We start from the raw sequence: 14,079 nt of genomic DNA, 5'->3' as shown, positions 1-14,079 counted from the left end.
GTCTAAACCATTTTGTCAAAGGTTATGCCCTATGGTAAGGGACCAGCCCATCTGAGCCCACACTCTACACCTCGCACCCACCCAGTGAGTGACATCATTTTTTCCTACTATCTTTTTACCACAAGAAACTTATCGCCTGTCTAGCACAGAAGGGAAAGCAATGAGATGTTTGTACCCCTGTGTATGCTTGCATTTGTGCATTCACAAGCATGTGTATGTGCACATTTTTATCTCTGACCTGGTCTTTGCGTACCTACACATGTGCAGGTGCATGCATGTTTGGTTTTTGATACATGTCGTCCTGATCTCATCTACAGTCGTCGATGCGTCAGTGAAAGAGAAGAACATGAAAATGTCAGACAGTAATCTGATACTAGTGATACAGGTGAAGTATACACTTGCACATTTGCACAGTGAAAAGAAATATGAGGTTTGGCGTGTCTCCCCAATCTAAAAATAGAAGAGAATAAAGAAAGATGTCTGCTTAGGTAAGTGTAAAGCCCTTTTCACAATGAATAGCTCATATTGCAAATGGCAGTTTGATGAAGAGCAGCAGAGGTTGGTAAGAACAAGAAGGGGATCAGTCATAATAGGAGGGGACAGTCATGGGGATTCTTACTTATTGTGAACATAGTTTTGTCTGTGTTTAAGAGTGCGCATATCTGTCTGTGCGTGCATGTGTGTGTGGCAAAGTGGGTGGAGGTTTCCCCTCTAAAATTCCACTTCCTGCGTTTTGAAGTCTTAGTTGCACATCTACATGTCAAAATAAACAACTGCACATGCTCTCATGGAACACATGCTCACCGTGCAAGTAAACAGACACAAACATGCTCTCTTTACAGGGTCACACAGGTGACAGAGAGGGAACTCTTCCTTTGCAAATGTTTCTAGGGCATTTTAAAACCAAACACAGACACAGCACCTGATATGTAATGGAAATGGAACATATTGCATAAGTGAAAAGTCATGTATGAAACGGTCATTGAAATTGTAATAGTGTTTGCAGCTTTTATCCTACATTGTCCAACAAAAACTTCACTTGAACTAATTATTGAGCATAATGTCAAAGTAAATAAATTATTTTTTTTTCTGTTTCTTTCCTGCTTGCTTTATCTAGTCAAATTTAGACATGAATTAAATCGGGGTTTGTGCTGCAACAAGACTGAGGTGTGACTTTTCACACCTCTACACAGGATCTTAACATTCGTTTCCTTTCAGTGCCTGTCAAGACCTCTTTGGTCAAATCTGTGCTGCCGATGTGGCCACACAGTTCAAGGTAAGTCTGATCAATCAATCAGTGGCGGGTGAGAAGGATTTCTGAGAGAATTAATGTTGGGCTGATTAGATGGATTAAACAGATGGATGGACAGATTGCTGGAAGAATGAGCGGCTCAGTGGATGGGTGCTTTGTTTAAATGATGCAGAAATTATATTACTGAATAACTGATAAACTGCTTGTATCAATCATATTTTCTCTGTAATGAAATTGGAGGAGATGCACAAAATGGTTGTAAGCAAATGTATGGCAATGGTATCTATAGAATCAAGTGAAAGCAAAGAATTGCAAATCTGTCAACAACAGCATGTAAATCTGAAAACAGATTAATGCTGGTGTAATTGTAGAAGACAAAGCCTACGTGCAAGTGGGTGAGGGGTGAAGTCCATCCCAAAAGTTGGCAGTGGATATGAGGTAATGCTTTACATAATTTGCCAAGGGCACCAGGCATCATGTGAAGAGTCTTTCACAGGAACTCACCCCAGGGGAAAATGCAAAACATACACCCTTGGCAGTCTTTGACAGGTGGTCCAAACAACTAAAGTCAATAAAGAAGCACATGTGAGGTCCTCAAAATGGCAAACTGTGAAATGAAAAGGCAATAATTCTGATAGTAAATTAAAAAAATATATACATTTTATATTTGATTGATCCCATACAGCATGTATACTGTCAGCAATCAGATGTGATAAATACTCTTTCAAAAGCAATATTGTTCCTGAATAATGATTGCTGGATTTCAATGTACTGCAGAAATCATATGCACGTTTGTATACATGTATTACCAATTATTAGCAGTTAGTCAATATGTGGGTTTATTTAACCACATCAACATACTAGAGGACCACATTCACCACCTGTTTGACTTGGGACTAACCCTTCTCCATTGCAGGCCTTTACATACACCAAGACACACACACACACACACACTCTCTTTCAAACACACAGACAATTAACAATACACTCTTGGCCTTCCCAACACTGGATTTGAAAGTCTGGTGGGATGATATCTCAAGCCCAGGGGTGATCATTAAAAATCATTCAAATGAACCAACCTGTGCACACAATGCTTTGCAAAGGGGGCAGCCATCACAATACCTGCCCTTAACCTGTCCAATCGTGCCCATGCAAATGTCCTCAGCTAAGAGTCAATGGGAGTCAGGCTTCCTGCTCAAAGTACTATAGGGAAATTTGCATACCCTGGTTCTCTTCCTTCAATTTGGTTTCAGATAACAAAATGTTGTTTTTAATACTACCCTCTAGGGAAAAGGCACATTTATGGCTTGTGCAGAAAAAGCTGAAGATATCTACCAAGACAAAGACACACACACCAATCAAACTTCCCACCAAATTCCATCCAAATATTTGTTTATACTTTAAGTATGCATATTGTATATAGTATACTGTAAGTATGATTTGGGTTATTTTTTTGTGCTTCTTTTTACTGCTGTGTTAATAATTCTGTTGACACTGTTTATCATTAATGTTTTAGTTATTTTTTGTGCTGTATCCCTTTTACTGACCTACTTTTCTTCCTATGTGGGGCATCTTTAATCACAATCTTGCACGATAGCTGCTGTGCAATTAAAATTTGATTTGAATAGATTAGAAGTACCACCTCCTCGAGGCAATAAAAAAAAAAAGAAAGAAAGAAAGACCGGAACAATGCTTGTGTACACAGGTGTGTATAGGATTTGAAGCCTACAGGTGATTGCAACCAGGCAACCATGTGATACATTATATCCCAGGCCTGCAGTTAGATATAGTAGGCTAGGACTAAAAGTTAACAGTAACTTAGTTTCACTGTTCAACTGCATAGCCTCTAAACCATATTTTCATCATTATATTGTACAAATGATGATGCACACATAACAAGTTTTTCAACTCATGTCCAGTCCTGTGAATGCTGATATTTCTTGTGTTTTAGTGCTTCACTTCCCTGAGCACTCTGTTCACGCTGTTGAATCAAATACTGAAATTTGCAGTCCATGGTGTGTATGTGTGTGTAGCCCTTTATCAGGCCACTATTATGATGACTGCCCTGGGACAATAGGCTGGTCTGGGGTGATGGTAATTACAAGTGACCAGGACAATACGGTCGCGTATGGAGGAACTAATACAATGAGAAGACACATTTATACAAATAAAGCATTAACCCCCCTCTCCTCCACCCTGCAATGAATGGCTGAGCGAGGACAGTCCTGGCACAGGGGGATGGAGAACTCAACCAAAACAAAATAATCAGAATATATGACCAGTTGGCGCAATATAGACTAATGCAGAAGTTATGCAATACAGCTAAGGAGCATTGTTATTACTCATCTTTGACAGAGGGCTGCTGAAAAACAGGCTCAACTCGTTCCTAGTTAAATGTGGTTTATTTTGAATAAATGCAAAGACATCATCGGCAAGCTCCCCTTTAAGGAACTTAAAAGGCAACTTGAGGAATAACCTGGATAACAATGGTAGCCATGTGTCCTTTAAAGACAGCTGTTCAGTGAGTTATGTGCAATAGATTCCCACAGAAAAGCTGAAGTGCCATGGCATTTCTTTCAGTGTCTTTGTCTGGGCGAGCACAAAAGGTCATTTAATCGGCGGACGATAAGACCAAGGCCTTGCATGTTTTATCACTGGGGAACATCTGTATTTGTAACACCCAGCAGGCACCCTACAGACAGGTAGCCGAGCACTGGAAGCATGGCAACTTCACTATCCGTGCATGCCAGAAACCCATTACGCAATTGTTTACTTTGTCCAGACTCACTAGTTTCCTTCTGCTTTTTACCAGAAGAGAAGTAACTCACTAAAATTGTTGACTAAATGCGTGTAGCGCGGACTCCCAGGCAAAACGCGCCTTCAACATGTCTAATGTGCAATGGCCTGGTGCCTTCACGAACACTAGGTAAATTACGAACACACCCACTTGGCACGCGTTAACCCTACATAGAATAATCCTTTATGCACTACCGTTATCCCGCCGAAGCTTACAATTTATCCATTTTCATTTGCTATATATTATCGATTCACCTTTCATCATTGCATCTATGTTATTTAATTATGTGGTGTAGATCTTGCCAAGCAGTGCAAAACGATTTTGGTTTAAATAGCGCAAGGTCTTTTTCAAGGGGAGAAAAGATATAGGTATACCGGAAAACTGGAATACTGGAAAAGTATTACATTTTCACATAATTTTAATGACTTTCTTTGACATGAACCAAAATTTTGACATTTCTCGTGTTTGTTTAAACCGGAATTGTAAAAACGTCGGATGGCAATTCAACTATACTGTACTGGACATGCGCAGTGAGCCGCACGCGCTCAGGAGCGCCAAATTCACCGGGATGCGAAAGAGGGAGGAGCGCTGCTTGAGGCTGCTGTGTTTAAATTAATGTCAACCTGCCTCCTCGACGGGAGAACAAATCCAGCGCAGATAGTGAAACTACGTGCTCAGCGCAACTTGCGAGCCGCTTTACAGATATTAACATGACTCGGCGGCCGAGAAACAGGTAAGCTCAAACAGACCAAATTATCTTAGTTTGCATTATCTTTAACTTTCTTTTTCCCTCTACGTGCGTATTATGTCTTGCGCAGTTACTGATTTTCATCTGATGTTAGCCGTCATTTCTGTTGGATACGGCGTGAGTTGTGAGGTTAGGGGTGCATTTTATTGACAGAGTTTGTGTTTTTTCTTCACTAACTCCTCGTTTTCTCAAGCGCTTCTTGTGTTTGTGAACCGTTTTGTTTTCTTGGCCGTTAAAGCTGAGTAGTGGTGTGGGTGTCTCGCTCGCGCGCCCATGACAGGTGGTGGTCATCTGGCATGTGCGCTCCTCGCGCTGCTGTCAGTGGTGTGAGAGAGAAAGGGGTCTCTCTCTCTCTCTCTCTGCCTCCCTTTCTCTCGCTTACACACACATACAAGCACATGCACACACACACACACACACACACACACACACACACACACACACACACACACACACACACGGATTAATAACGTTAGACGGGTGGACAGGCGCGTGCCACGCTGTGCACAAGACGCTGCGTGGACATCGGTCTTAACAGGAGCCTATGATAAATACAGAATCAAACACAATGCAGCATGGCGTCTGTCTATCACTGTCTAAACGCACTCGGAGACTTGATTGCACTGAAACACGCAATTTCATGTCCCAAACTTAAAATACTTATATTTCATTGCGCTTGGCTTTTCCGGTGACCATCACCCCAATCAGCCACACAGACACAGATGTTTTCATTTTCACTTTTTATAACTTGCAGAATGGACGCCATTATAGGGCAGTTTAGCTGGCACAAACTAAATTTAAAACCCGCCTTGATTAAACTTGCATACACCCTGAATGCTGCCGCAGCATCTGTGATAGCGATGGGCGCTCACTCTTATTTTGGAAACTGCGCCTTTTCCAGAGTTTTCTATGAGCGCTTGTCTCCAGAAGAGGCTGCGTTTTCTGTATTTCCCATGTGTTGATATACGAATCGCCGCAAATTGTAGCTTAACTCACTGTCACCAGCTTGTACGCGATCTGGATGGGCATCGACAGGCACCCGGTTACTTCCATTAAGCTTGCGTGAGAAGTGTGACTCGAGTTTCACCAGTGAAAGTTTCAGTGCAGGCTTTTGGTTTATTTCATGGTTTGACATAGATAACCTTAAGACAGTCAAATTCACCCGCAACCACCCGGCTGACTGAAACATGAGGAATTAGTGTTTCGTGATGAAATTTTCTCTTGATTCATCATTCTCGAGATGAGTTGAGTATGCTGTATTCATTGTATTTTTATGTCCTCTGCTACTTTTTTTCTTATTTGGGGTCGTATTTCTGTCTGTTTTTCTGAAAAGCATAGGGCAGTTTGATTGATACAATCCGAAAAATGTGGGGCTGCTACACATTCACATTTCTGTATTTTTCTGTATGGTCAGTGCTGTTAATCATTCAGTCACACATTTGGGTATATGGACAAAATAAGGAAGATAATCCACAGTAAATATCCTCTTGTACAAGCACGCATGCACACACACACACACACACACCAACCAGTGGGGTTCCTGTTCACCTGTTGCTTTGTATGACACCAAAGTACCCTACCTAGCTTCCACGTTGTCCATGCTCCACATTCTGATTGGTTAACCCACCACTTGGTGTCAGTGTGTGCAGTGTGTGTGTGTGTGTGTGTGTGTGTGTGTGTGTGTGTGTGTGTGTGTGTGTGTGTGTGTACATGCATGGCTGTGCTGTACAATGCCACTGCAGGTCTGAACACGCCAGGGTCATGAAATTATGATCGCATGTGCCAATCCCAGTATCTGTGGAAACCAAAAACACTGGAACCTGTTCATCCGTCCCCCCTCCCTCCCACTGCTGTTCTTGTCTCTCTCTCTCTTTCTCTCTCCCCTTGTGGGTGTCTTGGCTAAAAGCCTGCACCCAAACCTTCAAGAATGACTGGTTCTGTCTGTGTTGACACCTGATGAGTTAAAGAGTGGGCAGAGTTCTTTATGCGCTCTGTAAAGAGACGATTAGGGAGTAGTTTAGAAATGGACTGGTACTTGTTGTGCTATTATTTACCTTCCTATTATCTTGGACTATTCTTTTCACACAGCCTCCACTTGCTTTTTTAAAATCTCTCTCTCTCTGTCTGCAGTGTTTACAGTAGTGAGGAGGATGAGGAGGAGACCGAGATGTATGAACATGATTATGATGGATCGCTGGCCAAGGCAGGGAAACGCCACCTTGGCAAAACACGCTGGACGCGAGAAGAGGTACACACAGAGACACTGGCCTAAACAAAACCTGCTTTTCAATACGAAATATTTAACACAGCCCACATGTTGAAGAGAAGCAGCCTCAGAGGAGATCACTCCCCGGGGACCTGGAAACCTTTCTTTTTATTATTGTTTGGTTGAACCACATCCACTGACAACATATTATGTCCATTTTAGGTTGCTGGTAATGATATTCATCGAGTGGCATATGTATGTCTGACAAACTGCATGATGGATTTTTTTTTTTTCAGGATGAGAAGTTGAAGAAACTTGTTGAGCTTCATGGATCAGAAGACTGGAAAATCATTGCAAGCTTACTAACTGTAAGTAGTAGGTCTGTGCATACACACATGTATGTATAAATGCACCCAGACACACAGAGACAGGGAAGGAAACATAAGCAATATTTGACAACATAGTCTTGTGCAGTGGTGGCAAACCAAGAGGGTTTTCTTTTTCCCCTGTTATCTCCAAATGAGTCTTAATGTCCTTATAACTTAGACCTCCCTTAGTACAAGGATGATAACCAATCCTCTTGTTCTCTGACCTGCCAGAATCGTACAGATGTGCAGTGCCAGCACAGGTGGCAGAAGGTTCTTAACCCAGAACTCATCAAGGGGCCGTGGACCAAAGAGGAGGACCAGAGGGTAAGAAAACAGCCTTTTAGGGCCTTAATGAAAACTTAAAAATGCACACACAGGTCACACACAACATACTGAATGTCAGTGATGAAACCACATTTTCCCTAAACAAAACAATTACTTTATGTTCCTGTGTGATTAAAGCAACCATTCTGTAGCAACTCTTTGGCATATATTGCACATTTTCAGTTTCCCAAAAAGTTGCCATTACTCAACAAGTAACATGTGTAGTCTCTTAAAACCTGCAAGGTATTTATTGAACTACTCCAAAGGAGTTATATTTCCACTTAGATGTCCCTGTAATGATTAGCAGAGTGGCTAACGTTCCACTGGAAACTCCCTCAGTGTTCACCACCAGGTGTTCTCGATCACCTCTTGCAAGTTGTAAGATAAAGAAAGAGGGAAGGAGGAGCTGAGAGGAGAGGCCTTCAGTGATGCAATGTATACTGTTTCTGAGATTTTTCTGGGAAACTAACAAGATTTTTTTATTGTCACTTTCTCTCTTACTGCCATTTCTTCTCCATTCTACCCCTCATATACCTGTGATCTTTTCATCTTGTTATTTCTCTTACCCTGTACCCCTTTACTTCTCCCTCTCCTCCCTGCTATTGCTCCTTCCTTCCTCTTTGCTCATGCCCCTCCACTACCATTTACTTCTCTTCCTTTTCAACGCTCTTCTTCATCCGCTCTCATCTTTCCTCTTTTTCCTCCCTGTCCCTCACACACACACACGCAAACACACGCCACCCCAGGTGATTGAGCTGGTCCAGAAGTATGGAGCCAAGCGCTGGTCGGTGATCGCCAAGCACCTGAAGGGGCGTATCGGCAAGCAGTGCCGTGAGCGCTGGCACAACCACCTGAACCCAGAGGTGAAGAAGACATCATGGACTGAGGAGGAGGACCGGATCATCTACCAGGCACATGAAAAGCTGGGCAACCGCTGGGCCGAAATCGCTAAGCTGCTCCCTGGCAGGTGAGGCAGAGAATGGAGAAGAGAGAAAGGTGGAAAAAGAGAAGCTAGATGAATCACTGAACCCTTGTTGGTTGGCTGTGCAATGCTGCGGTTGAGAGGGTGAAATGGGGGGGGGGATGAAAAGAGAAGAAACCAATAAGAAAAGGGATGAAGTGAGCATAGAGAACATGAAAAAAGATGGAGGCGTGAAGACAGAAAGTATTTCTGTGTTATCTTTTGAAAAGCTAGAAATTCAAAATGTTAAGGAGGAAAACAGGTATGAATGAGAGAAAAAAGATACTGTAGTTTTGTAGATACTGTAGTTTTTTTATTGTAATTGCTCTGCATTGATAAACCCCCCAATTATGTGTGTGTCCGAGACTGTGTCTGTCTGTGGCAGACTCTGTGTGCCTATAGTGATAGTGCTAAAGTCCATGATGTTTTTGCATTTTGCGTGCATTGTTTTGTAAGTTAATATGTGTTATCCATGACATCCAGGACTGACAACGCTATAAAGAACCACTGGAACTCTACCATGAGGCGAAAGGTGGAACAGGAGGGCTACCTTCAGAGCGCATCAAAGAACAACAACAACTCCTCACTCTCCATCAGCCACGGCTACGGCAAGACCAACAATCACATCATGGGTTTCCCCCACCACTCGCCCAGTCACATGCAGCTGCCAATCAACTACGCCTACATCACCGACACACACCGAGTGAGTGGGCTTTAAAACCAATTTGGGATGCTGGCAGGAATACTAAATGATGCTGATTGTGTGGCTGCAGGTGATTTATTTGCCTCATGTTGATGTCATTCATTGGCTTTACAGGTACCCTTGCCAGTGGCCTTGCATTGGAATATCCTGAACATTCCCCAGCATGGAACTGCTGCTATACAGGTAAGACAGCGAGACAGCGAGTTAACACAATCGATCACTATAGTGAAGAAAGAGGAGGGATCGTAGGACGAGAAGATGAAATCTGACTGCTGCTGTCTTTTTTATCAGAGACACTATAGTGAGGAGGACCCCGAGAAGGAGCAGAGGGTGAAAGAGATCGAACTGCTGCTCATGTCAACAGAAGATGAGCTCAGAGGCCAACCATCACTACCAGTGAGTCGCGGCCGTGTGTGTGTCAGTCTAAGTGCGGGTGCGGGTGAGCTTGGAAATGTTTAAGTGTGACAGCACAATTTATGTGCGCGCGTGTTTGACCCCGGCTTTGAGGACAGTGGTTGGATGTGTGTTTTTGTGCGTATAAGGAGGAGGAAACATCTGGGGGGTCTGTTTCTGCAAAAGTGATGAAATAGGACCTTATCGCCATTTGTGTGTGTGTGTGTGCATGACCCCTTGTGCAACCCTGTACCCAACACTTCTGTCACTCTTTACATTAAAGTTCCCTTTCTTCTTCTCTTTTTCTCTTTTGTCAATTTTGCACCTCTTCCCTTATTGTCAGACTAGCATTTTCTCTCTTGTGCTTGTTTGACACTTTTTCCACTGACCCCATGTGCTCATATTTTCAGATGATTATGTTTTCAGCTTTGTTTCTCACCCTCACTCTTTATACCCTTTTCTCTTCCAGATGAATTTGCCCTTTCCGAGCTGGGCCGGCCAGAGCTCTTTGACCAACAGCTCAGAGGGTGTGCCAATGTTATTACCTCATCACCAGGCAGCCGCGCCTGCTCTGCCTCTCGACCAGAGCTGCCTACCTGAGGAGAGCGCCTCTGCAGCACGTGCCCACAACAGCAACGGCCGCAACAGCAACAATAACAACAGCAACAGCAACAGCCATCACAGCAGTTCGACGTTCTCAAATACTATTCCAGAGTTCATGGAGTCTGTCATTGATTCAGTAAGTATCTGTGTTTAGTTCGTCTTTAGTGCTATGTTAAAGCTGCTGTGACCACCTTTGTCCAAAAAACAAAACAAAACAGAGATAGCGTAGTGGTTCACACGGACAACAAAAGATTTTATCCAGTCGTGGGCCTTCACCCATATTTTCCCGCCCTTTTCCCAGAGCCTCTCCTCAGTGGATGAGGCCACTACCAGTGGGCTCTTGGATAGGAGCGTTCTCAGAACAGACAGGGTCTTGCCCAGTCAGGGCTCAAGAATTGCTCACAGAGCATGGGCGGGTTTCATCTGCTCAACTCCCAAGCCTTCACCAACCAGAAACCTACCCTTTTCACCCTCACAGGTAGTTAAAGTAGCTGCGTGTGATCAGAATCCATCCAATCACCAACCTGCCACCTGATGATATCAACAACCAATCATTTAGGATTAGCGTTTCTGCTTTTGTTTGCCATCTTTTTTTTTTATTTCAGTCGTTTGATCTATAAATTGCCTTTTGACGCACCAGTCCTCTTTTCTGCTTTCCTCTTCATGTCTGTAGTTTCGACCACGTGTGCTCCCATGATCTGCCGGATTGTCACTGCATTAAAATAAACCTGTCAAGCTCCTTTGATTGATTGGTTTCCTTCCTTCTGTTTCACAGTTTCTCAACCAGTCAATGAGTTCAGAACACTCCGACAACGACAGTTTAACAATGAGCGAGCCTGTGGACACCAAGCCTCTGATCGACCACACTATCAGGTCCCAGAAAGAGAATGAAATGTGAGTGGCTCTCTCTGATGTATTTTACTATGCAGTTATGCATAATTAGCGGTAAATGAGACTTTACAGTCATCTGTCTTCCTCTCTCGCAGGTTCAGAACTCCAAACATTCGTCGTTCGATCATGGAGTCATCTCCTTGTACACCCACACCTTTCAGGTCGGCCCTGGCCCTGCAGGAGGCCAAGTATGGACCCCTCAAACTACTGGTAAGAAAGAGACTTAAACATTATCTTGAGTCTTGAATTTGCCGTTTTTACCTCTGCTGTGTCTTAAGTGTCTCACTGTAGGATTTGTGTCTTTTCCAGAATGCCCCTTTAGAGCAGCAGATGGTGGAGTCCATCAAGCAGGAGCCGATGGAGTGTGCTATCGAGCAGCCTCCTTTGAAGAAGATAAAACAAGAGGTACTTTCCACTCAACATGAGCACGTACACATATGCAAGAATTCATGCAGACAAATTAAGTTTTGGTTTTTTTTACTGAGAAAGCAGATGTGAAAAGTAGAATACACTACTCGGATTGCAGTTGTAGTAGCACGTGTACGTAAATGAGGAGAGCTTTTTGTAGTTTGCAAAACACAAGTGATCAACTTGGGGAATAAGTGGAGATCATTAGTGATAATTATGTATGTTTTGTGACCATGATGTGTTTTGGGTCCAGGTGGAGTCCCCATGTGAGAGGAGCCCATGTATGCAGTGGGAAGGACAAGACCTTCACACGCAGCTCTTCTCCCCCAACGGCCCCGCACAGGAAGTACCTGTAAGCTCACGTGTTCTCTAAAATAAAGCTGTCCTTGGTTACTCACAAATGTCCTCAAACTTTGATCTTCACCTCAGGTGACATTTTACCTCTGATTATATGAGAGACAGCCCCCCCCCCCTTGCTTCCTGTACTACTGTTCTTTGAGTACTGTTGTAATATTTGATGGAAATCAGCCTGACTTCTCTTGTTAACACATGCTTTCTACGCTTTCCTGCAGGACCTGCTGACTAGCTCATTATTGAGTGAAGATGGACACAAAGCTTACCACCTCCCTCGCAGAGGCATGGGCAGCCCACTACAGGTGTGTAGATGTTTGTATGCATGTGTTTCTTCATGGAAGTTTTAAATTGTGGCGATTGCATGATTAAAAACTCCTCTCCTTTTCCTGCTAACTGCAGCTCAGTTCCTGGGAACAGGTGACCTGTGGGAAAACGGAGGAGCACGTTTTGGCCTCGGAGCAGAGCCACAAGTACATCAACACTTATCCTACGAGGACACTGGTGATGTAGACAGAGACACACATTGATCTGGAAACATCAACAATCCCTGCGCTGGACGCGGCGCCGTGGGTTACATATTTGTTGTGGTACAACAGTTGGGAGAGGCTCTACGCCATCTGTGTTTTTACACTCACACTTGTTGGATTTCAACCAACCAAAGACTATACAGTTTTTTGTTTTCAAAATCATTTTATATAGAATTTGCTTTTGGTTTTTAGAAATGTACGTCCTTTCACTTCTCGTCTCATCATTGTATTGTTATCAATGTTGTATTATAAATGGGAAACGGTGGCTATATAATTTGCATTTGGGCTGTATTATTAATTCTGAATTTTGATATTAATATAAAGAACAAGTTGATTAATTTATTTCTTTCGCCTTGATTATGACTTTGTTGTTGTTGTTTTTTTACAATTGGCCAATGGAGCAGTGTTGTAAGTTAAGTATTTAAGCCCTGTTAGCATTATCATAAATCCAAAGGCCTGTTCATTAATTCAAAACTGACCTCTGTATTTCAGTCATGAAAGTTTTCTCTCTCTCTCTTTTTTTTTTTTTTTACTGGCTACAATGGGTCTACTGAGAATTTCAAGTGTTTGGTCTGTGCCACCTCATACAAACACTTCACTGCTGAACGAGAGCAGCTACATCTGTTCTTACATCTTCATTCAACAATGAGTTTTACTCTGAATTTGTATTATCGTGTTTTCCACCGCAGAAGGGGCCAGCCTCATTAGTATTACCCAGTTACCGCATTGGCACCTTTATTTCACAAAAATGTAGTTTTTCATTTCAACTTCCAATTTATTTCTGCCCTTGTATGAGGATACAATCAACGAACAAACATATTTGTTAAAATCTAAATATATATAAATAGTATGTTTATACTAAATTTTTAAATGAGCTTATATGTTTGGAACCATGAGCTTCACCCAGTAAGAGTAAGACCAAGCTGCACTTGAATTTTATATTCTCCATTAAAAGCAAGAGTACTAAACACTGATATATTGTGCTACAAACGAAAGCCCAGATGAAACTTTTATATGTTCGGTTTTTAAAACATTTCTTTGGATAGTTTTGTATTGTTTTGTAACGCATATCCAATCAGCATTTTGTTGTCTTACTAAGACTGCAGTAGACCATGTCAAACACTTAGCAGACAATCTTTTTATACATTAAATGCCTTGTTTTTATACTAGCTTTTGTGCTAAAAATGATTTTCTAAAAGCATTTATACATGCCAAGTTTTTATGTTTTTTATACTTTTATATACTGCCTAGTAAATAAAGTGTGTTGCTTTTTTTACATCCTTGTGTTCAGTGTCGTTTTTGAGAACATGATAATAGCAATTAAAAAGCTGTTTCAGTACACAGACATTTCCATATATTTAAGCTGCAAATATGCCTTTACGAGTCCAAACTTTAGTGCAAATAGCCTTTAGTGATGCAGGTCGTAAGTGCCAGCAGCGTGAGCCGTATTATCGTCTAGAGTGACTCCTCTGTTTAAAGTGAATGAACTGTTTGCTCTCCAGTGGCTCCAAAGTGTAAGCTATCTAGTATTCAAATTTTTTGTG

At 42.4% G+C, this 14,079-nt stretch overlaps 1 protein-coding gene across 1 annotated transcript; it reads left to right on the top strand.

Annotated features, from left to right (window-relative positions):
* The first annotated feature begins 4,707 nt into the window (after positions 1-4,707).
* On the top strand, positions 4,708-13,767 carry myb (v-myb avian myeloblastosis viral oncogene homolog). The gene is made up of 15 exons (XM_076756360.1): positions 4,708-4,782; positions 6,928-7,045; positions 7,300-7,371; positions 7,603-7,695; positions 8,442-8,662; positions 9,140-9,359; positions 9,474-9,542; positions 9,651-9,755; positions 10,222-10,491; positions 11,131-11,249; positions 11,342-11,456; positions 11,556-11,651; positions 11,908-12,006; positions 12,227-12,310; positions 12,408-13,767. Exons 1-15 carry the CDS (start codon positions 4,760-4,762, stop codon positions 12,516-12,518), a joined length of 1,815 nt encoding a protein of 604 aa, XP_076612475.1. The 5' UTR covers positions 4,708-4,759; the 3' UTR covers positions 12,519-13,767.
* Positions 13,768-14,079: the final 312 nt, after the last annotated feature.

This window comes from Chaetodon auriga, chromosome 18 (genome assembly GCF_051107435.1).
Source record: "Chaetodon auriga isolate fChaAug3 chromosome 18, fChaAug3.hap1, whole genome shotgun sequence".
NCBI lineage: Eukaryota > Metazoa > Chordata > Actinopteri > Chaetodontiformes > Chaetodontidae > Chaetodon > Chaetodon auriga.
Note: the sequence above shows the minus strand (reverse complement) of the source record. Positions and strands in the feature narration are given on the sequence as shown.